The sequence below is a fragment of the Acomys minous genome, assembly GCF_964271855.1.
Source record: "Acomys minous genome assembly, chromosome: 12".
In the NCBI taxonomy this organism is placed as follows: domain Eukaryota; kingdom Metazoa; phylum Chordata; class Mammalia; order Rodentia; family Muridae; genus Acomys; species Acomys minous.
Genome location: NC_140493.1, coordinates 87,411,291 through 87,435,997, shown reverse-complemented (window position 1 = coordinate 87,435,997; position 24,707 = coordinate 87,411,291). Strand labels below are relative to the sequence as shown.

Genomic DNA, 24,707 nt, shown 5'->3' with positions numbered 1-24,707 from the left:
CACTTTCCCACTCACCTGCCAAGCTGTCATTCACAGGTAGTTTACCAAATGCCACCTGTTATGTAATATTAAGACTTGTAGCACAGTGACCTTCAGGCAGCCTGGGGTCTCCTAGCCTGCCCTTTCTTCCCTGAAGATTGTTGTTAGCAGACAATGTGTGTAGTCAAGCACTACCTGGAGAGAGATGGGCTCCCTAGTCCCACCTTGGCATACTGCCAGGTCCCTCCCCCAAGCTCTTGTTCCCACGGGCCCCTCATCAACAGGGTGGGTGAAGGGTAAACTGACCCCTGGCCTAGAGGTGGGCCTGGAGGTGAGGAAAGGAGGAAGGGGAGGTCAGGGGTGGGGTTGACCCCGCAGGAGGTCACCTGGGCAGTTAATCCAGCCTGACAGAGCTGGGATGAGCTGGGAGGAATTAGGCCCTTACAACATCCTTTCATCCGTCACCGCCTGCCGGCCTGCCCGCCCAGCCTCCCTCCTTCCTTCCTCTCTCTGCCCTTTTCTCCTCTCCCCCTCCCTTTGCTGGCAGCCCAGCCCTAATAAAATGCAGTGTCTCCAGCGAGTCTGCCCGGCTGCCGCCTCGCTGCTCCTGCCTGCACGCAGCCCTCAAACCAAAAAGCTCAGGGCAGCCCCGCCTGGCAGCTGCCAGCTTAACCCTTAGCAAGCCAGTCGCATGGGCGTGGCCTCCTTCCCTGAGCCTCCCAGGCTGGCTTGCAGGGAGTGTGAGATCTTGGAGAAGTTTCAGGGTTGGGGCTGATGTCCTGTCCTGAGGACCTGGCTTCGGTGTGGCCTGCCCGTGGGAGCCAGGCCCATCCTTTTTCTTCTCAGCTTTACTGTGTCTCAGCCACATAGCCCCCCAGAGGACAGGACACTAGGAACTAAGACCTGACCTGTGCTTCCAAACTGAACTGGGTCACAAAGGATGCTGGGTGTTGTCATTGACTTTCTAACAAGAATGCTTCTGTGTGTGTGTGTGTGTGTGTGTGTGTGAGAGAGAGAGAGAGAGAGAGAGAGAGAGAGAAAGAGAGAGAGAGAGAGAGACAGAAGAGAGAGAGAGAGAGAGACAGAAGAGAGAGAGAGAAAGCCTGAGTGCATTCTGTACTTGTGTGTTGGAGGCTTAACTCTCTTTGGTTTGTCATGTTAGTGTGATATTCCTGTCTCAGGTGTGTGTGTGTGTGTGTGTGTGTGTGTGTGTGTGTGTGTGTGTGTGTAAGGGGTGTCATTTTCCCCAGAGGGTGACAATTTTCTTTAACTGGGACTGCATATTTGTGTGACAAGAGATGTCACTGTGTGTCTATCAGATAGGAAGCTGTACAGTGTGTTCAGTCATCTATGTCATCTTCTGGTACACACACACACACACACATACACACACACACACACACACACACACACACACACACACACATTCATCCTCCTCTCAGAATCCATGGAGTCAGGATCTGGAAGAAGGGGTCAGCATTTCCAGCATAGGCAGTTAGTGACAGCATCTAGAAGATTCTGAGTCAGGGCCACACCCTTCCCAAAAAGGCAAACACACACACCCCCTCCCCCTATCCCATTGCTCCCCAAGCCCAGTCTGAGGTCCCACCAGCTATAGGAGCAGTCTACTGGTCCCACCCTCATCCAAGCTAAAAGGGATAGACAGTGGATGAGGGGCTGGGTGTGCCTGGGTGTGGAAGCAGGGGGTTTTACACGCGTGTGCAAGCATGCCTATATGTGAGATCAAGATCAAAGAGCAGCCTCAAGGTGACCTGGCAGCATCGGTGGTGGTGGCAGAGGACAGCTGGCTGAAGAGAACGCCAAGCCACCAAACAGAGTGGAGTCAGGGCGGCCCTGATTGGGAGCCTCCCACCCAGGCCTGCTCACAATGTTTGCAGTCACAGGGTCAGGAACACCTGCCCACCCCCACCCCCAGCCCAGCATCCCAACAGTGTTTTTTTTACCCTGACCTTGTCTTTCTCAGCAGCCCCTAGAAGCTCAGAGGTCTCTCCCCCTTAAACACCTCCCCCAACTCCAGGTCTCCCATTGAGGGCTGCCTGCCTCTAGTCTACAGTTCAAAAAGCACCGTGATTATTTTCTTCATCTTCTTTTTTTTTTTTTTATTAACATTATATATAAAGACTGGTCCAGTAAGAAAGCAGAAATGAGAAGGCTGGAGAGGGGTGGGAGCTGGCTTCATTCCTGTCCCTTTGGGGTGGGACTCGGAGACCCACCACATCTCTCCTTGCTCCTGCACCTCCCACAAAACCCAAATCCAGCAGGAGCCCACATCCCTCTTTTTCAGCTTGCAACACACAGGGAGATTGGTCCAGGAGGAACAGGGTCACATAAATAGGAAACCACAAGGGAGGAGGCTGCTTCTCTTGGTTGCTCTTAAAAAAAAAAAAACAAAAACAAAAAAAACACCATACTATATATATATAACTACAGTCTTTTACCTCTCCTTTTCTTCGATGTTTTACCACATCAGGGGCAGAAGAAGGTTAGCTCGGAGGGGGAGGGTGGGGGACGCCTGGGCCAGGGAGAGCCAATAGTACCAGCCGTCCAAGCCACCAGCCTCACCCCTAAGGCACTGAGTTCTAGGCCTCCTCTTGTCTCCTGGCTCCTGGCTTGCGTTCTGCAGCTGAGTGGAAGTAATCTGTTTCCAAAGCTGCCATGAAGGGGGTGTTTGGATTTGTCTTGCCTGGTAGAGAGTTAGGGTTTGACCCCCCCCCAGACTGCCAACTTACAGGGAGAAAAGGAAAGGGTGAAGTTGGGGCAGAGCAGAACAGAACTGTCTGCCCCAGAGAGATGAGTGGGATTTGGTCCTAACTGTTAACAATGCCCTTTGTTGTCCTATGTTTCAACAGCTTTTAAAACCAGAGTTGTGCAGAGTCCTGTACATGGAAGGAATGGGTCCTTAGCAAAAGATACAGGCAACCCTTCTCCCCAGGGAAGGGCTGGAGAGATGGCTTCTGTGACTCTTCCCTCAAAAGCCCTGGGTTATTAAGAGGCTCCCTCTTTTGGGGGGGGGTTTCTTTGGTTTGACCCTCAAATCTTAAATGAGGGCTGAAGAACAGTAACAGTGGGTGCTAGCTCGGGTGCCCCCCACCTTTGAGGATCAGCCATGGTGTGATGTCCAATGTCTTTAAAAGAGTGGCTCAAGAGTGGCTTGTTGGCCCCCCGGTGGTTCTGATCTGGCAGCGCTGGAATCCAAGGTGCCTGGTGCCCCCCAGCACAGGTTCGACCGGCAGCAACCACTCTGCCTTTTCCCCATCTTGGAGATCACTACTGTATTTGAAAAGCTGAAAGGCAATCTAGAGGCAATCCAGGTTCCCGGAGCTGAGAGCATGTGCTGTCCCCACTGGGGTGGGATGCCCCAACATCTGGAGGGCACCCCAGCTTAAGCAGGGGGGAGGGAGGTTGTTTTCAGGGGGGGGGCATCCTTGGTCCATGCATAGCTCATCTGGAGGTTCTCGGGTCCCTGGAAGAAGGGACAAGGAAGGGCGGAAGGGAATGATTCCCTTGTGCCCCTCGCTGATTCCTGAGTGTCGCTAGGACAGGGCACCTTCTGCCTGGTCCTGGGGGGAGGGGGTGTCCTTCGTGGGATGGGGCGCAGGCCAGTTGGATGCTCAGTACACAGCCCCAGGGTTAGGCGGGGGCCCAGGGGAGGCATGGTGCAGGGTAGCTGGCTGAGGTGGCTGCTGCTGTAAGTGGGGTCCACTGAGGTTCTGTGCGTGGTACCAGGAGTTGGTGGGGTCGTCCAGGTAGTTGGGGGAGGCACTGTACGGGAGCGGTGGAGGCAGCTGATTGCGAGTAGGGGCTGGAGTGGTGTGGGAAGACGTGTCCCAGAGTGCTGGTGACGGCGGTGAGTTGCAAGCCATGGAGTCACTATTGTTGGGACTATGTTCCAGCGGCACCTCCCCGTTCTTGTAGAGCTTTTTGAACTTGGAGCGGCGGTTCTGGAACCAGATTTTCACCTGGACAGAAGAAGAAAAAAAGCAACTTAGTTAGCCTAAGGGAAACCCCATGGGGGAACCCAGCCTGGAGAACCGGGGAAGAGCAGTACCCAGCCTAGTTAGTGTGTGTGTGTGTGTGTGTGTGTGTGTGTGTGTGTGTGTGTGTGTGTGTGTGTCCAGGGGAACGAGATGAGGCAAAAATCCCAGGGCCCTCATTCCCAAACCAGCATCTTTCTTTCCAGTTGGGGGCGAACTGCGTCTTGGACCATCCTACTGGTCCAATGTGCCACTTCTGAAGTGCGACCTCAGGCAGGTTACTTAACCGCTTTGGCCTCACCTTCCTCTCACTGCGAAATGAGGACCGTGACAACACTATCACCTGTCTCAAAGGGTCGGCAAAAAACGCTCAAGAAGTTAAGACATAGAAACCTTAAGTGGTCTGCCATACAGCAAGGCACCCTAAATGGGCCATGGGGAAGTTTGTGGTATTTTGCCCACGTTAGGGGTCCTCGGCCAAGGTTCACAGATACACTGGGACAAATACACACCCACACAGGTGTTTCCATACCCACTCACAGCCCACACAGCCACCAGACGGTAAAGCTATAAACGCATGCAGGTACGCCCAGATAAGCGCCAGCAACATGAACACCCACGGACAGTCACACACAGGCCTGAAGGGTTTCTAGGCTCTGGCTGGGTATTGGGGGGGTGACTCTGGGGCTCAGGAACAGGTGAGCCACAACTTCTGAGTCCCTACATTTCCCTTGGGGTATCTCCCCCCCCCCCTATTGCTTCTCTCCACCCCATGACTGGTACAAACAATGAATCAGCTCCTCACCAGGTGACCCAGATTCCCCGATGGACCAGGCCCCACGCAGCCTAGCCGCAACCAAAGCCAGCCTGTCAACACCTGTAGGAAGCCAGGCACTCTGACATTCCTCCCCAGAGCAGTGAGGTTGCTTGGGGTTTAGAGACATGGGGTGGACTCACGCTTTTCTGATCTCTGTGTCCTTTTGGGGGAGAACCTCTCTACTTAGCTAGAGGCAGGGGCTTTCTGGTGCTAAGCAAGACCACGATGGTTTTTTTTATACAAGCTTACATGCTTTTTGTATATATGAGCTCACTAGTGTTCTATCATAGATAACCTGCCTCTTGTTTGCAAAACGAGCCTTAAAAGACCTCACTCCCAGTGTGAGTATTCCCTGGCCTGTCACGTTTATACCCTACATACACGTACTTAGCTTGTGAGAAAGACAGGATAGACTAACATGTCGTATAAAGTTGCTCAGGGTCTTGGGAGCTGGGAGTTCTGGGATGCAGGGGAGGGCATCTCTTTGTGACAGACATACACAATTGCTAGATTCACAGAATCGCACACTGCACCCTTCCGTGCTCACCCCGCCACTGTAACCCTTTCCATGAAAGTTGAGACTCAGGGTCACTCAACCCACAGGCAGTGGGTGGGTTTGCTGCAGGGGCAGGGGTCGGGATGTGCTTAACCGGCCAGCCAGGCTTATAGGTACCTAGGGAGCTCCTCATGCCCCCAATCTGCCTCCACAGACCCTCGAGCTAACCTGTGTTTGAACTAACCTGTGTTTGTGTGAGGCCCAGCTGTGCAGCTAGCTCGGCGCGCTCTGGCAAAGCCAGATATTGGGCTTTCTGGAAACGGCGCTGCAGGGCAGCCAGCTGATAGCTGGAGTAGATCGTTCTCGGCTTTCGGACTTTCTTGGGTTTGCCATTCACCATGCGTACCTCGGCTTCCGGCTCCTCTTTTACCGACACTGTACGGGGGGGGGGGCGGGAAGGGGGATACACTAGTTTAGTTTCAGCCTGCGACCCCCGAGCTCTCTAAGATTTCTCAGCGTCGGACGCCGCACCCTCCGGCCCACTAATCTCCCTGGGACTTCTCGGAGGAGCGTTGTGCCGCCCGCGCCCAGGGAGGGAACCGCAGCGACCTAGCCGGACTGGCGGCCGCCCACGACGCGGCGCTCCCAGCTCCGCACCCGGGCCTCGGAGCGCCGGCCCGGGCGCCAGCAACCGACTGGGCGAGGACCACTCGGCTTCGCTCACGACGCCTTCCCGGCTAAGCCATTGGTCTGCGGACCGTCTTCTAGTGACCCACCTAGCTGGCCGTGGCGTCTCCCACTCCTCGCCCTCCCATCCCCTTTTTAAAAGCTTCCTAGTTCGGCATAATTTGTTTCAGAAAAGAATTGCAATAATAGTACAGGCATCTCTCTCTCTCTCTCTCTCTCTCTCTCTCTCTCTCTCTCTCTCTCTCTCTCTCTCTGTTTTCTTTTCTTCCTCCCTCCCCCTTCCTTTCTCTTCTTTTTCTTTTTCTCTCGTTCCTCCTTCTCCTTTCTTCCTTTCATCTGTTGCTTTCTTCCGTGCTTTTTCTCCCGGTCCCCCCCCCCACATTTCTTTCTCGCTGTCCCCCACCTCTCTCCCCGCACTTCTACTTCTCAGTCTCTCTTTTCTCCGTTTCTGTAACTTCTTTGGGTCCACGTGCCTTTCTCTACCCCCGATCTCCCCAGACGGCATCCTCGCTGACAGCCCTCAAATCGTTGGCGGCGACTGGCTTGGGCAACCGGCTCAAGTGCCAGCAGGATCTCAGCATAGAAGGTCCGATGGTGCCCCCCCCCCTTCACCGGGTGAGCTCTCCCTGTGGAGCCAGCTGCCCCCGGAATCTCCAGGAGACCCCGGCACACAGTGCTCGCCTCTCTGGAGTGTAGACTTTACCCTCTGGAGGTAACCCATCTCCTCAACTCTTCCATTTCTTACCCTACAGGTTTCCCTAGATTTCAGCTCCCATTCCCAGCCTTCCTCCAGTGCCTCGCATCCTCTCCACAGCACCAGCTCCTCACCTGGGTCCTGGGCAGGCAGAGGCTGCTCCCGGTAAGCTCCATACTGCCTGTAGGAGCCCCCGTAGGTATATTCCGACTTGGGCGAGTAAGCCCCGGTGCCCGCGAGCCCATTGAGATTGAACTGGTGGTGGTAGGTGTAGGGGTTCACCGTCTGGCCATAGGGCTGGCCCGAGTAGTAGTCGTGCTGGGGCGCGCTGTAATAGCCCAGGTCAGTGACTGAAGACTCAGGCAGGGTGGGCGAGTCCTTGGAGCCCGCATGGCAGCTAAGCGAGCTGGAGATGTCGGTGAGGATGCTGCTGAGCTTGCGATCGAAGGAGCCGCTCATGCTGGCGGGCGCTGCAGCTCCCCGGGCCTCCTCCGAGGAGCGCCGAAAGGGCGGACTGGAGCGCCGGGGAGGCAGAGGAGCCTAGGTGGGGTGTGTGTCCAGAGGGCGAGGGCAGGGCTTGGTCGCGTCTTGAGGAGGGGGTGGCCGAGGGGCTCTTAGACCATCGCCGGCCGTCGGTCAGTCGCTGCGTGCCTCTCTCCGCGTCCCAAGCCACAGTCAAATGCTGCCTGCTCCGCCCGGCCAGCCGGTTATAGACTCAATGTTGGAGTCTCAGAGGGAGGCTCCTGCGCGCTGATTGGCTGCAAGTCTTGCCTTCGAGGCAAAACATGCTCGCGCTTTCTCACTGGCTCCCCCAACCCTCTTTGTTGTTACCCCAAATGCGCACACTCACACACACACACACACACACACACACACACACACACACACACACACACACACACACACACACACACACACACACACACACACCACAGCCAGCACCACTACGTTCCTCCTATGCTCCAGCTCAGATAAATCCTTCGAAGCAGGAGATGTGTGGAAGAGGTGGCTGTGCGGAGCCCCCAGGATCTACTAATCTGTCTGTTTTCGTGGCTAGGGGTGGGCTTAGGTGAAATAAAGAAGGAGGGGCACTTACCCATTGGGTATTTGTGGAAGGAGGTGGTCCTTAGTGATCTATGTGTGTCCTATGCAAATGACAGACAAAGTGGCAAAGACCCAGGGTCCATGAAAATATTTTTATCTCTTTTAAAATCCGAAAAAAGAAAAGAAAAGAAAGAAAAAAAGAGTTCCTTGTTGAAAGAAGTTGGAATATATTAATATATCTTTATGATACCACAGTCATGAAATGTAATTTTTAAAATTATGAAGGAAGAGTGTCACCAGGCAAAAGTACCTTGGGCCTACAAAAGTCATAAGCTGGACCCCGGCAGCAACCTACTGAAGCAAAACTGTAAGGATTTAGGGGCTGCCGAAAAGATGGAGGTATCCCCAGCTATAGGTGTGCAGTTTCAGAGTGACGAGGAAGTCCCGGAGGAGGCTGGCTTTTGTGTGTTTCGGTAGGTCTGGGGGCAGGTTCCACACAGTATGGGACAGCATTTGAGAGAACAGACTTTGCTCCCTAGGACAGAGGATGTGTTCTGCCTTCCACAGAACATGAAAGGTCTGCAGTGGGTGCCACAGCGCCTTTGAGAAAGTGTGTGTCTGTGTGTGGGGGGCGGTGGGAGAATAGGGTTGTGGACAACCACGGTCAGCTGCGCATGCCCAAATATGCATAGCTAGCTCAGATCCATCTATCCCCAATAGTTAGGAGCTTTGGTACTCCACTCAACTTCTTCCCTCCATAAAGACCTCAATGTAGAAACCTCTCACCCTGGAGCGGTCTCCAAGCCCCTGTCTCCTAGTTCTGTCTGGATCTCAAAGCCCAGTTCCCAGGTAATATTTGCTGCTTCGGGTGCCAAGCCTGTTTCTCTATTGCATCCCCACCTCTGCTCCCAAACCTATCCCTGGAGGGAGAAGGCTTCTCTCAATTTCAATTCCTATCCTCAATACCCCCCCCCAAACACACACACACACACACACACACACACACACACGTACCCCTGCGCCTTCGCTACTCCTCTCACAGTGTTTCTCCTTGCTTCGCCTAGCTAGGAAGCACCATGCTAAGGACACGCAGTGCAGGCTCGCCACCTCGTGGTGGTGTCTGGGTTCTGCAGTCTGTCTTAAAGCTGGCTGCCATAGAGCCAGCCCTCAAGAGAGAAAAGGGGGTCTTATTCTGCGTAGAGTGTGTAAGGGGGCTCGGCGCGACTTTCCACTGATAGACCCCGCCACGGTCTGCTGAGCCTGGAAAAACTTTAGCTTGGCAGACAGAGGGCCTAGGTCGGAGTGCAGGGACAGGAGTAGGTGACCGCTTGGCCTGGGCCGCCCCGGGAGGCCGCCGCGTGGGAAAGGTGGGGGCGGGGGCGGGCGAGGGGAGCGCTATCTGTCTGTCTATCTGAGCGTCCCCCCAGCTCCTATCGCCCGCCGCTGCGAGCTCGTGGCGGGGCGAGTTGCCACCCGCTCTGGATGCCCTCTGTTCTTCTGCCAAGAGGGCGCCCAAGGAGCCTGGGGCGTTGGGGGCAGGAAGGGCACTGGGCTGCCGGTTCCCCTCCCAGGATGCGAGCGGGGGCGGCGAGGCAGGGCCTGTTTTGGAGCCCCCAGCTGCCCACAGGGAAGGGACCGCGTCACTGTCTCCGGGGGTTCGTTCATTCATTCATCTGGGGTGACAGGTGATTCCAAGACTCCCAGTCTCTCCTCACCCCATGTGGGCCTGGCTATGAGTGAGCACAGGAGCTTTGGGGTTGTAGCGAACTATTTTAGGGTAATTTCTAAGGTCTGTTGTGCTCTGGAAATAAACTGAATTCACATCAGCAGCGTCAAGAAGCATTTAAGGCCGGGCGTGGCGGCACTTACACCTTTAGCCTTTAACTCCAGCACTCAGGAGGCAAGCGGGTCTCTGCGAGTTCAATGCCAGCCTGGTGTACACAGTGAATTCCAGGATAGCCAGAGCTATACAGAGAAACTCTGTCAAGAAGAAAAAGACAAAAAAAGAAAAAAGAAAGAAAAGAAAAGGACGAAGGAGGAGAGGAAGGAAGAGGAGAAAGGGAAGAAGGAGGACGAGAGAAAGAATTAAATAATAGTTCAGTGATGTGTAGTTAACACCTTATCCCCTGTTGTTGCACAGAATGCTAGGGATTGCCTACCCCATTTATCGTTATCCTCCAGATACCTAAGACAGTCTTTGAGACACCGGTTAGTGAGTGACTATGTAAGAGGAGTGGAATCCCCTTGGTACTGGTCTAACGGAGGCCATGCTTGATGGAAAGCCTGAAGTAGGCACAGGACTCTTTTTTCCATGGAATGAGTCGGAGTTGTCCCTGAAGAGTCTCTAAGGCCATGAGCAAGGGAGCCACCAACACCTGGGTGATAGCTGGGTGGAGAGGTAGTCAGAAGATGCTGTAGGACAGGTGTCATCCACTGGACCTTATCTGGTCCAGCAAGATGAGCAAGTGTCAGCTAGCCAGAGTCTTGCTCCCGAAGGAGGGGTAGAGCCAGGCAGCTGGTGAGAACGGACAGACTTCTGGGAGGGCAGCAGAAGACGGGTGCTGTTTGGGGTCCAGGTCAAGGTCTATTGCACACACTGTCTCTGACATGGAGAGGAGGTGCCTGCTGATGGCGCTGTTTCTTGGAGACCAGGTATCCAGCCGGTTTGGTTCACCCGGGAACCAGAAGAGGGGTGGGGTTCAGGAAAGGGATGGAGCTAGGCTGGTTTTCTTCCTTGGCTGGGGACCTGGCGCCATCTAGTGGTCATAACAAGAAGGTCATGTTCGAAACTTCCTTGAGGCCAGAAATCAGCCTCCTGTAGTGACAGGGCAGTGGTTTCCATAACTCTGTCTTGCTGGGCTGGAGAGATGGCTCAGTGGTTAAGAGCACTGGATACTCTTCCAGAGGACCCAGGTTCAATTCCCAGCACCCACATGGCAGCTTATAACTGTTTGTGACTCCAGTTCCAGGAGATCTCCACACATGCACATATGCTTGCAGGCAAAACACCATAACTCTGTCTTGCATTACTCTTTGGTTTCCAGCTCCTTCTCTGTCCACTCATTTTTGTTTGGCCAGTGGCTCCTCTATTTGGATTTCTTACCTCCAAGTCAAAATGCAATTTAGACACATCTTTCCAAAGTCTCATCCAAGCACTGTCTTTTGTAGAGCCTCTACACAGTATCCCTGTCTAGGGTGCTGATGAGCTGACCTGGCCCATCCCAGGAAGTAGGCACTTTGGGTACCAGTCTCACTACGATGGGTTGGGGGTTATATGTGATGTAGTGATAGATTGGTCAAACCTTTCACAGGCAGAAGGGCATCTGAACCAAGACCTGGAACAGATGTGGGGTTTGGTCTGCAGAAACAGGGATAATGGAAAAGAATGGTCCCCAGTTGCTAGAGCTTAGTACAGGATATTGAGGGTGGGGAGGCCCTAAGAGTGAGGCAGGGGTGGAGCCAGGGACCCAGCACTCAGTCCTGGAAGTGGAATAAAGACCATATGTTGTATTCATAGGCTGCAGGGAACCAATAAAAAGGTGGTTTTTTCCTCCAATACAAAGTTTTAACCAGAGCTGGGCATGGTGGCACATGCCTGTAATCCCAGCACGCAGGAGGCAGAGGCAGGCAGATCACTGTAAATTCAAGGTTAGCCTGGTCTACAAAGAGAGTCCAGGACAACCAGGGTGACACAGAGAAACTCTGTCTCAAACAACAACAACAATAAAAGTTTTAACCAGGGGGCTGGAGAAATGGCTCAGTAGTTAAGAGCACTTAACTAGGTCTGGAGAGATGGCTCAGAGGTTAAGAGCACTGCCTGCTCTTCCAAAGGTCCTGAGTTCAATTCTCAGCATCCACATGGTGGTTCACAACCATCTATAATGAGATCTGGTGTCCTCTTCTGGCCTGAAGACCTACATATAGGCAAAACATTGTATACATAGTAAATAAATAAATCTGAAGAAGAAGAGGAGGAGGAGGAGGTGGAGGAGGAGGAGGAGGAGGAGGAGGAACACTTGGTTGCTCTCCCAGAGGTCCTAAGTCCAATTCCCAGCAACCACACGGTGGCTCCAACCATCTATGGTGAGATCTAGTGCTCTCTTCTGACATACAGGCAGAACTGTATATACATAATTAATAAGTAAGTCTTTTTAAAAAAAAAAACAACACAAAACCAAAAAAGCCAGGCAGTGGTGGCACACACCTTCGATCCCAGCACTTGGGAAGCACAGGTTGGTTAGGCTCTTAGTTCGAGTTCAGCCCTGGTCTATAGATCAAGTTCTAGGACAGGATGGGCTTTTCATTCTAGAAGCAGCTCTGACCGTTTTGTGAACAAACAGTTGTCAAGACTGAAGACTGGAGGTGACCGCATTGGTTGAAGCAAGAAGAAAAGTATGGTCTAGGCTAGGGAAGAGGCAGGCAGTGACCTGAAAGGCTGACAGCTGCGGGGGGTCACAGGTCACAGGGCTTGGAGACGGACAGGCTGTGAGCGGTAGGGAGAGAGGAATAGGGAAATAGCCCTCAACCTTCTGACTTGGACAGTTGAGTGGAGAGTGGAGACATTCTGTGAACAAGAAGACGCCAGAAAGAAGGGCTGTATGGCAGGGAAGAGGACGCAGCCAGTGTAGCGTGCTGAGGATGCATACCCACAGGTAAGTGCATAGCCTGACCCACGAATCTGCATAAACCAAACTTGCCCACTCAGCAGTCACTCACAGCGAGCAGAGGCCAGAAAGCAACACGCCCAAGCACCCGCAAGTCCCGAGGGCGAACACCATCTTGAGCAACGTCAAACAAATGCACACATCAGATTTTCGTAGTCTTAATTCTTCAGACTTATTTATTTCAATTTATGCATCTGACCGTTTTGCCTGCATGAGTGCCTGTGCACCATGTGTGTGCCTGGTACCCAAGGAGGTTAAAAGACGTTGCTGGATCACCTGGGACTGGAGTTATGGTTGTTAGCCACCATGTGAGTGCCAGAGCCCGGGTCCTCTGCAAGAGCAAGTGCTGTGTTCTTAGCTGCTAACCCATCATTCCAGCTTCTTTGTAACTTTTAGGTAAGCGGAAGTATATGGTATGTACTCTTTGACTTTGTCTCTGTCTTTCTTCTCTTCCTCCTCCTCTTTTTCTCCTTCTCTTCCATTGCAGCACTGGGGATGCCTTGTGGGTGCTAAGCACATACTACATCACTGAGCTGCGGGCTCTCCTGGCTCTCCCCACATGGTGTTTCATTTTGCTTATTTGTTTGCTTAAGGATTTATTCATTTATTACATATACAGTGTTCTGCCTGCATGTATACCTGCATTGCCAGAAGAGGGCATTAGATTTCACTATAGATGGTTGTGAGCCACCATGTGGTTGCTGGGAATTGAACTCAGGACCTCTGGAAGAGCAGAAAGTGCTCTTAACCTCTGAGCCATCTCTTCAGCCCTGTTTGTCTGTTTTTGAGATAGGGTTTCTATGCATAGCCTTGGAAGTCCTGGACTTGCTTTGTAGACCAGGCTGGCCTCGAACTCACAGAGATTCACCTGCCTCTGCCTCCCAAGTGTTGGGATTATAGGCATGTGCCACCACCGTCCAGTTTTTGTTTGGTTGGTTTGGTTTTCTGTTTTTTGTTTTGGTTTTTAGAGACAAGGTTTCTCTGTGTAGCCTTGGCTGTCCTGGACTTGCTTTGTAGACCAGGCTGGCCTTGAACTCACAGCAATCCACCTATCTCTGCCTCCCAAGTGGTGGGATTAAAGGCGTGCGCCACCACACCTGGCTAACCACCTGTTTTGTTTTTTTTTTTAACTCAACTTGTATTGTAAGATACATGCGTGTTGTAAGGTACGCTGGCACGTTCTGTGTGAGCCTCCTGTCACAGACTACATCGCCGTGCATCATGCATGTATCTGCTCTAAAGCTGACGGATATTTGGGTAGCTTCCAGTCTGAGGTGATCCTAGTATTGCTGAGAGGACTATTCTTGCCCCTGTCCTTTGGCGCCCTCCTGCTTTGTGCCTAGGGCTGGAATATGGCATGTGTATGGGTGACATGAGAAGATCCTGCCAAGCAGTTCTCTGAAGCATCACTGAGCCACCTAAGAAGGTCTGTTCCGCAGCGATTGGCAACAGGTCACACGGTTCTGAAAAATCAATCAGCAGCCAGGCATAAGGGCACACACCTTTAGTCCCATCACTCAGAAGGCAGAGGCAGGTGGATCTCTGTGAGTTCAAGGCCAGCCTGATCCATAGTGAGTTTTAGTACAACCAGTACTGCATAGTGAGACTCTGCCTCAATGACAACCAGAGAAGAAGAAGAAGAAAAAGGAGGAGGAGAAAGAGGAGGAGGAGGAGGAAAAGAAAGAAAGAAAGAAAGAAAGAAAGAAAGAAAGAAAGAAAAGGCTAGGAACGAAAACTAGGAGTCTGGCACTTTGTCGCGGTGGAGCTGCTGGCATAGACCAGACAGATGGTCCGGGAGAGAAGAGGAGTGCACAGAGCCAAGGAAAGTCACAGCCGAGAGTAGTCAGGGGTGGGAGGCAGTGCAAAGGGCCCTGAGTGGTGGTGGTGGCTCGGAAGAAGAGCTTCAAAGAGAATGGGGTGACCAGTGAGCTGTGGCCGAGCTGGAGCAGTTTAAGGATGCCATGTCTCCTGGAGATGGTCGGTGGCATGGGCAGGAGCAGGGGGCTGTTTACAGCCCGTGCTGAGGGGAGAGTGGGCGGGAAGGCAGCTCAGGGCAAGTGCAGGCAGCTCAGACCTGAACGTGTTGTGGAGAGGGGCAGAGAGGGCGGAAGCCAAGGGCACTTGCTTGCTGGGAGCAGGGGTGTGAGTGTTTGAAATGGGAGCAAGCCGGTTTTGATGTCGGTTGGAGCCTGTGCCTGTCCCTGAGGAGGTAGGCGGGAGGGAAGAATCTGGAACCCCACCAAAGGGGTTCGCTTCTGTTGAGTCAGGAAGGCAGATGAAATGATAAGGGAGCTCTTTTTCTGTGCCAGGCTCTACTCAACAAACTAGAGTTCACTCACCGTTTCCAAGGAGCCCTGAGGTGGGTACCCTTGTTTCTACCTTTTGACAGAGGGGGAAACTGGGGCACAGAGAAGATAAGTAAATGGTGTATTCAAGATTTGAGGCCAGTCTTTGTCGTCTTCCACCTCTCCATCCTCCTCCCTCCCTCCTCCTCCTCTTCCACCCCTACCTCCACTTTTCTTCCTCTTCCTCCTCCTCCTCCTCCTCCTCCTCCATCTTTGAGACAAGGTCTTGCTATGTACCTCAGGCTGGTGGAGAATTCACCACCATCCTAAACTCCAGGGATTGCGGGCTAGGCCAAGCAGCCTTAACTTACTCTGGGGCCTAGACAGGTTTGCCTTCTGGTTTACCGGTCAAAGGTTATTTGCTGAACATGGAAACTGGCCTTGTGGGTATTTGCTAAGCCAACCCTTGAGCCTCTCTGTATGTTGGAAACACCATTGGGCAGCAAGGATGAGTCAAGCTATTCGGGGCTTAGCCACCTGTATATATTGTAGTCTAAGTATGAAGTTCAGCTATTGAGAGAGAGCTGGCGGAGCCAGAGGCGCAGCGAGAGTGAACGGAAAGTCTAAAGGGAATCTGCTGCCACGGGGACCAGAAAGGACTGACAGGGCACGTAGGCCATTTTTGGAGTGCCAGTGCACTCTTTGGGGCAGGGACACCATATGGGTGTAAGGAGTCCAGGGGGAGTGGCTGGAAGGCTAGGCTTGGGGCCACAGAGGCAGGGGTGGACCATTGTAGAGTCTTTTTTTGTTTTGTTTAGTTTTTGTTTTTTGAGACAGGGTTTCTCTGTGTAGCCCTGGCTGTCTTGGACTCACTTTTTTTTTTTCAAGACAGGGTCTCTCTGTGTAGCCTGGGCTGTCCTAGACTTGCTTTGTAGACCAGGCTGGCCTCGAACTCACAGCGATCCGCCCGCCTCTGCCTCCCGAGTGCTGGGATTAAAGGTGTGCGCCACCCCGCCCAGCTCCTGGACTCACTTTGTAGACCAGGCTGGCCTCAAACTTCTGCCTCTGCCTTCCGAGTGCTGGGCTTAAAGGTGTGCGCCACCATGGCTCGGCTTTAATTTGCTTATTTTTATCTTTTTGTGACAGAGTTTCTTTGTGTAGCCCTGGATGTCCTGGAACTCCCCTCTGTAGACCAGGCTATACTTAAACTCACAGAGATCCTCCTGCTTCTGCCTCCCGTGTGCTGGGACTAAAGGCGCATGTGCCACCGCGGCCCCAGCGGAAACCTAACATTCACACAGCAACCTGCACAGGATTGTCACAGCAGCCTTTTTTCATAACGTCCAAGAACTCAAAGCAACCAAAATGTCCCATGAGTAGGTAGAGAAAGAAACCCCATGGTGCACGCAGAGCCAAAAAGAAACCAAGCCACCAAGGCATGCAAGGATGAGACCCCTCAGTCTTTCTGGAATTCACCATCCTCCTGCCTCAGCTTCCAAAGTACTAGGGCTATAGGGGTGAGTCACCAGGTCAGTCTTTGTCTACCATTAGTAACAGTGTATATTTCAAAGTTGCTAAGAGAATAGTGATCAAGTGTTCTTACAACTTTTCTCTTTTCCTGTAAATACAGGGGTGGGGGGGTGAGGGTAGAGATTCTGGGCCAGGGAGGGGGGAGTAGGTGGGAGTTGGGGGGTTCTTAGAACAGTGAAGCTATTCTGTACATACCGTAATGTTAGACTCCTGGAACTGTTCATTCGTCAAAGCTCCATGGACGGTGCAACACATTGAGTGAGCACCATGTGAACACCATGGATTTTAGTGCAACATAAAATACCAACCGCAGGAAACACGTGGCAGCGCGTGTGTCACAGGAATGCAGGTAGCAACGGGGAAATCTAAAGAGGGGAGAAAGGGAGATGGCTCGGTGGGCAAAGGCGCTCACTGTGCAAGCCTGCTTGGTGTGAGTTTGATTCCCAGATCAAACGCCACGAAGGGAGAAGGAGCGAACTGGCTCCACGGAGCTGTCCTCTGGTCTGCACACACATGCCATAGCACAAATGGCCACGCACCGTCACAATCTGCACATACACACAATGACAACAGTGCACTTTAAAGGGGTGGGCAATGAAAAACTCCTGTACCACCTGCTCAGTTTATCTGCAAGAATAGTCTAACTTTAGGAAAACAAGACGGTTAAAAACAAAAACTGGGAGCTTGTTCACTCATTGCCTGTGGCTTTACAGGAACACCCCTTGAGCCAGCATTTGGTCCCCAGTCTGCCGACATCCACTAGACGCCTGTGGAACACATGTACTGGGCACCAGGCTGGCTTTCCAATAAGCTTCTTCTACCTTCTAGCACATTCTTCCTTCCTTCATTTCTCTCTCTCTCTCTCTCTCTCTCTCTCTCTCTCTCTTTCTTTCTTTTTTTAAAGATTTATTTATTTTATTATGAATACAGTGCTCTGCCTGCATGTACACATGCACACCGGAAGAGGGCATTAAATCACATTATAGATGGTTGTGAGCCACCATGTGGTTGCTGAGAATTGAACTCAGGACCTCTGGAAGGGCAGTCAGTGCTCTTAACCTCTGAGCCATCTCTCCAGCCCCATCTTTCTTTCTTTCTTTCTTCCTTCCTTCCTTTCTCCTCTTTCTCCTTATTTTTTCTGGCTGTCCTGGAACTCGATCTGTAGACCAGGCTGGCTTCAACCTCTGCCTGCCACTGCCTTTCCAGTACTGGGATTAATGGTGTGCACCCCACTGCCTGGTCTAGTCTTTATTTTTATTTTTTTGGGGGAGGGCAGCTCAAGACAGGGTTTCTCTTGCAGCCCTGGCTGTCCTGGACTCGCTTTGCAGACCAGGCTAGCCTCACTCACAGAGAGCTGCCTGCCTCTGCCTCCCAAGTGCTGGGATTAAAGGTGTGTGCCACCACACCCTTCTAGTCTTTACTTTCTTATTTATTTATTTATTTATATTATTATTATTATTATTATTATTATTATTATTATTATTATTATTATTATTTGGGTTTTTTTGTTTTGTTTTGTTTTTTGAGACGGATTTCTCCATCCTGGACTCGCTTTGGAGACCACCAGGCTGGCCTCGAACTCACAGCAATCCACCTGCCTCTGCCTCCCCAGTGCTGGGACTAAAGGTGTGTGCCACCACCGCTCGGCCCTAGTCTTTACTTTCAAAGGCACTTTTATAAAGCTAAATGTTTCTGTATCGAGACTTTATAATTCTCCTGTCTCATCCTTCTAACTACTGAAGTTACTGGGGTCCCTCATCATGTCTGACTTTTTTTTTTAATCACTCTTTTATTTGTCTGGCTTTGCTTATGCAAGTACTCCTCTGAGTTACCTTCTCCTCTTGTCTCGCTTTTTACTTTATTTATTGTTAACTTTGTTGTTCTTTTGTTTTGTTTTTCCAAGACAGGGTTTTTCTGTGTAGCCTGGCTGTCCTGGACTCGCTGGCCTCAAACTCACAGAGATCCACCTGCCTCTGCCTCCCAGAGTTCTGGGATTATGAGCGTGGGCCACCTCACCTGACTTTGATTGTTAATTTTAAATTTTGAAACATTTCTTCATAAGCCAGGCATGGTGGCTCACGCCTTTAATCTCAGCAAACCAAACCAAAACCCAAAAAGATAATAATATTAACAATAACAAATAAATAAAAACCACTTATTGGGAGGCGGGGCATACAGGTGTCATAGCAACACGTGAAGCGCAGAGGACAGTTTTCAGGAGCTGCTTCTCTCCTTCCTCCGTGTGGATTCCAAAGATGAGCCTCACGTCCTCAGGCTTGGTGACAGCCACCTTTAAGCACTGAGCCATTCAATGCCTGCCTTTTGGGAGGGAGGGGGCCGTTCTGTGTAGCCCTGGCTGTCCTGGGGCTCTATAGCCCAGGCTGGTTTTGAACTCAGAGATGCACCTGCCTCTGTCTCCTGAGTGCACGCGTGCTGCTGCTATTCCCCAGTTCTGCTTCGTATTTTTTTGTCCAGTATTGACTGTGTCACAACTGGCTCTCTCACATTTTGGGTGCTGGGTGTGGTGCCACATGCCTGTAATCGCAACACTTGGGAAGCAGAGGCAGGTGGATCTCTGTGAGTGCAAGGCCAGCCTGGTCTACAAAGCGAGTCTAGGACAGCCAGGCCTACAAAGAAACCCTGTCTCAAAAAACCTAAAAACAAAAACAAAAACAACTTTTTTTTTTTAATTTAAAAATTAAAATTTTGCTCATAGGGGCTGGAAAGATGACTCAGAAGAACTGTCTGCTGTTACCTGAGTTCTAACCCTTACAGAGCAGCTAACAACAATTTATAACACCAGTGACAGGGGATCTGGTCTCCTCTTCCAGCCTCCTCGGGCACACGGGAGTCATAGACATACAGGAGGGCATAGCACCAAAATAAAATAAATCTTTAAAAAGAGTTGGTCATCTCAGATTGGGGTTACTTTCTGCAAGCCAGGGCCACTAGGACGCCTTGAAGAGTTCTGTGTCTTCAGGTCCAAGCGCCTGTTTGCTGCCCTCAGGCTCCCCCCACCAGCAGTCCTGTGGGGAAGCACTTCTGCTGATATGGCCCTGGGATTGGGTCTCATTAGGTACCACAAAGACACACACCTATCCCAAAGCCAGTTAGAGTCTCCTAAGGGTGTGGCCAGTCTGGGCTCTGCACTTACTTTCTTTCTCAGTGTGAGAAAACATCTCCCCCCCTCCCACCCCCCTTCCCAGCAGAGGGTCTGGATGCCGCACAGCACAGGCAGAAGCATCAAGGCTGGCCATTACCCCCTTGGCAGGGAGCCAAAGTGCTTTCCGCTAAATCATTCTGGGCTAAGTCCCCAGGGCCAAACAAACATGTCTCCATTTTAATCACTTACCGTCTTCTGTTGAAATGACCTATTGACGTGCCTCTCACTGGGCAGCAAGCTCTCAAGGGCAGGGATCGCATTTGCTTCCTTCCCTGTCCTCTTCATCTCGCACTAGGCCAGCCATATACTACAATCACAAGGTTGCCCCTGGGATCTTATACCAGCTTTGCTCCGGGCTGGCACTCCATGGAGTTCTGATCAGCCTGGGCTATAGGAAACCTTCTCTCTCAAAAACCACCAACAACAACGAAAGGTTTGCCTCCTGCTCTCCCTGAGTTTCTTTAGCTCGGCCACCTGGACAATGATGGGTGTGAGCCTTGTGGGCAGTCAGTCACTCACAGGAGCTGGCCAGGGATATTTCACCTCCCGGTTGGAAAGCGCACTGACTCATGAGCCTGCTCTCCTAGCCGCTTAAGGGGGTTCCCTGGGCCTTTTCCCCCTAGAGGCTCAATTCTGATGGTCCTCCCACCTTGGGAGACACCCACAGTGTCTACCAGCAGCAGCCTAAGATTCCAAAGAAGATGAGTATATCTTCGGTTCGGGTGTTCGGTTCCGTGAACGGCTAACTTTATGTGCAGCTTGACTGTGCCGTGGCGTCCTTGGACAGATGCTGGGACATGTCAGCCTCTGCTGTCATGTAAGCCAATTCCTTGTAACAAATGTCCTAGGGGGTCACACAGACTCGGTTTCCCTGGAGATGAATACTAGTGCCTTCCCAGAACATCTGGGAAGAGCAGGTAGAGAAAAACCCTAGGACTTTATCTTTTTGTTTGTTTCTTTCTTTGTTTGTTTATTTTATTTATTTATTTATTTATTTATTTATTTATTTATTTTGAGACAGGGTTTCTCTATGTTATCTTGGCTGTCCTGGACTCACCTTATGGGCCAGGCTGGCCTTGAACTCACAGCGATCCACCTGCCTCTGCCTCCCGAGTGCTGGGATTAAAGACGTGTGCCACCACACCCGGCTTTCAGGACTTTATCTTAAGATAGGAAGAAATACAAAGGAAAAGATACCTGCCTGGTAGGAAATCCCAGTGGTTAGACAGGTATGTGAGACAGCCTGGTGGTCCTGGCTCTGTCTGAGCTGAAAACTTTTCTGAAAACACCAAGAAGTGGGTTTGGAGCATTGAGAGGAAGTCCTCCAGGATGGGCAAATGACCTCCTTGGGACACCATGGAGGCTTTGTGGCCAGAACACCTCAACCAGAATTGGGACAAGGAGAAGGAGTCCCTCCTCTGAGGGCCTGTGAGAGTAGGTTTGCCCCAGTTAAATCGGGGGTCTATCCAGCACTTGGGAGGCAGAGGCAGGCGGATAGCTGTGAGTTCGAGGCCAGCCTGGTCTACAAAGCGAGTCCAGGACAGCCAAGGCTACATAGAGAAACCCTGTCTCGAAAAAACAAAAAAACAAAAAACAAAAACAAATCGGGGGTCTATACCTAATGGGGATGCCAGAGTAAGCATCACTGATTCCATCACATCTGGACACGTTCACAGAGAGCAAACATACAGTTGAGCATATGCGTGTTGCTGTTGCCATGTGGGGAGGACAGGGAACCATACCCACCCTCTCTCTGCCTGCCTGGGAGACAAGAATGGGAGGGAAGGAAAGATCAAATTGCAGGTGGGACTTTTCCAAGCATCAGGAGCCTCTTTCCTTGTAGAGAAAGAGGAGGCTTGTGGCACACACCTGTAAACCTACAACCTCAGTGCTTAGGAGGACCAGATAGGATTTTTGAGTTCTAGGCTAGCCTGAGAGAGCGCAGTACCAGCGCTGCAGTTACCCTAGTTCACCACCAGGTGGCAGGCCCGCCCACTTCCAAAGGATTAGCGGCTGGGAATTAACTCGGTTGAGTGATAGATAGCTTTGCTTATTCATCCTTCGTTCATTTATTCGATTATCTTTCATTCATGTTTTTTTATTCCCCAGGCAAATTTGATCCCTCACATGTGCCAGCTGGAACTGTTTTAGGTGTGGCCAGGACAAGGTGGATGTTCTCGGCACTTCACCCTCCCTCTCAGCGGGTACAGGTTGTCCCTGGCCAGGCCTACAATGACGCTAGGTGTCTGTGGGGCCAGGCCTGAAGCCGCATGGCCTACTGCCTGGGTTGCAGCCGCTTGGGATGGTGCTCCCATCCCTTTGTTCTGTAGCAGAGCCAGCGGGTTGTGGGCCCTGAGTAAAGCTTGGATCGCTTCCCTATATCAGGTCGGTCGCCCGCAGCAGGTCTCAGGTGTAGCCGCACAGTGGTCCCTGGGGCTGAGGTTTTCGCCATCTCTCTTCTTGCTCTAAACAGGCTCAACCTCAAACCACCAATCCCAGCCTCATCTCTTGCTGCTTTCTTCTGCTCTCTTCAGCAGCTTTTATCAGAAGTATATGTCCAGGATACCAGAGAGGCCTGGGCCTGGGATGCCTGGGAATTCATCTGTTTTTTTCAAATCTCTGTCGCCCCGCCGCCCCCCCCCCCCCGCCCTCCTCACGCCCCGCCCCCCATGTCACTAGTTTCCTGTGTATTGGAAACATCCACTTGGCTGTTGACAGGATCCCCTCCTAAGGACGTTCTCTAAAGACCAGAGACCTTGAGTTGTACACTGTCCAGGTCTGAGTTCCTTGCACAGAGCCTGCATGCATGGTCCAGATGAAGGTCTGTTACCCAATGAAGGTAACTGCACACAGGAACGTACCTGTGCCAAGCAAGGTGGTGTGCAGGAGGCGGCATCGAAGAACTCACCCAGTACACGGTGCGCTTTGCCCAAGGAGCGGCCCTGATCTAAAGTGAGCCCCGCTTCCCACCCTAATAAGGACCACAGGGCTTCTGTTTACTCCCTAAGCCTCCCACCCCACCCCGAGCCCGCGGAGGGCGAGGAGCATCTTGGAAACCATTCTTTGAATAGGTCATCGCTTCCAGAAGAGATCTACCGCTCCTGCTCCATCCTCCTTCACCCAGGGTCCTGCGCCCGGTGACTCACAGCACAGCTCAGCTGGGAGGCATCTGGCTGTGCCCACAGCCCTGGAAACTGGCAGCTGGCCTCACATCCGAGGTGATCTACTGAGACCTTCCTAGCAGTAGCCCCCCCCCCACCCCACCCACCCGTTAATGTTGTGTTCAACGAATCCCCCACGCCCCACCCCAAGTACATCTAAGAGGTGGGGTAGGTCTGTGCCAGGTGGAGTGGGAGTTCCGGCTCTTATCAGCGCCATCACATTCCGAGCATTCCCATCCGGCTGGCTGAGTGGGGGAGGTCAGCCCTGCGGAAGAATCCGGGGTGAGGTGGGGGGGGGGGGTGCTTAAAGTCTGGGGTCTGCGGGTCGCCCTTAGCGCTGCTCCTACTCTCCCTGCGTCTCTCACAGGCCTCCCTCCCTCCACACTGTGCAGGGCTCCGCAGAAGTCTCATCTTTTTCTGCTCTGTTCTTCTTTCCTCTTCCGTTTTTTCCTCCCCTTTCCTCCCCTGGCCCCTTCTGCCCAGCGCTATCATCTGTGTGTCTTGGGTTTAGGATCTGCCCTCTCTGGCCACGGTGTCTTCCATTCTCGGGAGCACTGTGTTCTGGGTTTCCACCCCTGATCTCTAGAGAGAGGCAGAGACAGAGAGACAGAGAGACAGAAGGAGAGGGAGGGGGAGAGAGAGGGGGGGTGGGGCTTTCTCTATATCCTGGAGAGAGTTCTTTCTTTTTTTGTTTTTGTTTTTGTTTTTCTGAGACAGGGTTTCTCTGTGTAGCCTTGGCTGTCCTAGACTCGCTTTGTAGACCAGGCTGGCCTCGAACTCTCAGCGATCCGCCTGCCTCTGCCTCCCGAGTGCTGGGATTAAAGGCGGGCACCACACGCCCGGCCTGGAGAGATTTCTTTTCAGAGCTGTCTTCCAAACTTTACAAGGCTAAAACGAAGGGAAGCCTCCTTGCCCCCACCCCACCCCCTCCCCCCACCTCTACCCAGCCCCTTCCTTCCCAACTACAGGAGCCGATGCTTGCCAATCTTCTACAGCATCTGGGTATTAATTGGGTCAGTACTCCAACAGTTATCCTAATCCTAAAACTGGGTATGGGGCTGGAAAGATGGCTCAGAGGTTAAGAGCACTGACTGCTCTTCCATGGGGTCTGAGTTCAATTCCCAACAACCATATGGTGGCTCACAGCCATCTGTAATGTGATATGATGCCCTCTTCTGGCCTGCAGGTGTACATGGAGACTGTATACACAATGATATAATATAATATAATATAATATAATAAATTGGATGTGGTATTGGCTATGGTAGCCAAGTACTCTACCAGTGAGCTACATCCACAGTTATCCTGAGCATGTTCTGTCAGAAACGTAGATGCTTGTGCCTTTCCGAAATACCAGAATTTATTGAATAATTAACACACTTACAAGCTGCATTGGTTTGGTCCACAACAATTTGCCAAGTACTTCTGACTTTTCCTGCAGTCGCCAGCAAAGTTTCTTTTATTAATGTCAACTACGGATTTAGCTGCCAGCTTCACGCACTAACACTTCATGTGGTAACACACATGCACAAGTCACAGAACAGCTAAGGAGGAGGCCTCGGAGTTCACAGAGGCCGTCCTGCAGTGGAAAGCAGAGATGACCTGAGGTACAAGGAAGTCTGTGGAGGACCAGATAAGGAATCCTACTACAGGAAGGAAACCAGATAAGAAGTTTTATGAACTGCAGGGCCCAGAGCCACTCAGACACACAGCTGTCAAATCCAAGTCCAGGTGACAGGCCCAGGCCGTTTGAGGGTCTCTTTGAAATGGGCTGAATGGCTGGGTGTGGTGGCGGCACAGGCCTGTAATCGCAGCACTCAGGAAGCAGAGGCAGTCAGCTCTCTGTGAGTTCAAGGCCAGCTGGGCATACAAAGCAAAGCCAGGACATCCAAGAGTAACACAGAGACACTCTGTCTTGAAAAACAAGACAAAACAGAATAACAACAACAACAACAACAACAAAGAAAGAAAGAAAGAAAAACTGAACAGCATGGGCTGGAGGGAGCTGGAGCAGGGACAGAGGCAGGAGTCCTGTGATGTGATCATTTTCCTGAGCTGACTTTATGACAAGTGACCGTGTGACTGGTCAGTGCTCCTGCCATATTTTGGTGTTGGGTGTGCCTCCTCCCCAGGTAGAGGGTTCTAGTGGGAGGTGATTGGTAGGCGCCGATGGCTGTGCTGAACTGATAGAT

At 51.9% G+C, this 24,707-nt stretch overlaps 1 protein-coding gene across 1 annotated transcript; it reads right to left on the bottom strand.

Annotated features, from left to right (window-relative positions):
- Positions 1 to 2,070: 2,070 nt before the first annotated feature.
- Positions 2,071 to 7,472, bottom strand: DLX3 (distal-less homeobox 3). Its single transcript, XM_084748303.1, has 3 exons — positions 6,803 to 7,472; positions 5,532 to 5,722; positions 2,071 to 3,959 (listed from the first exon to the last, which is right to left on the bottom strand). Exons 1-3 carry the CDS (start codon positions 7,125 to 7,127, stop codon positions 3,612 to 3,614), a joined length of 864 nt encoding a protein of 287 aa, XP_084604429.1. The 5' UTR covers positions 7,128 to 7,472; the 3' UTR covers positions 2,071 to 3,611.
- Between the last annotated feature and the right edge of the window lie 17,235 nt (positions 7,473 to 24,707).

What these genes read in the sequence shown, in the direction of transcription:
- DLX3 (XM_084748303.1), bottom strand. Translation starts at nt 7,127, where the DNA reads ATGAGCGGCTCCTTCGATCGCAAGCTCAGCAGCATCCTCACCGACATC. An exon ending in TCTGCCTGCCCAGGACCCAG is followed by an intron (nt 5,723 to 6,802) that starts GTGAGGAGCTGG and finishes CCCCCCGTACAG; the next exon opens with TGTCGGTAAAAGAGGAGCCG. An exon ending in TGGGCCTCACACAAACACAG is followed by an intron (nt 3,960 to 5,531) that starts GTTAGTTCAAAC and finishes TCTTCTGTCCAG; the next exon opens with GTGAAAATCTGGTTCCAGAA.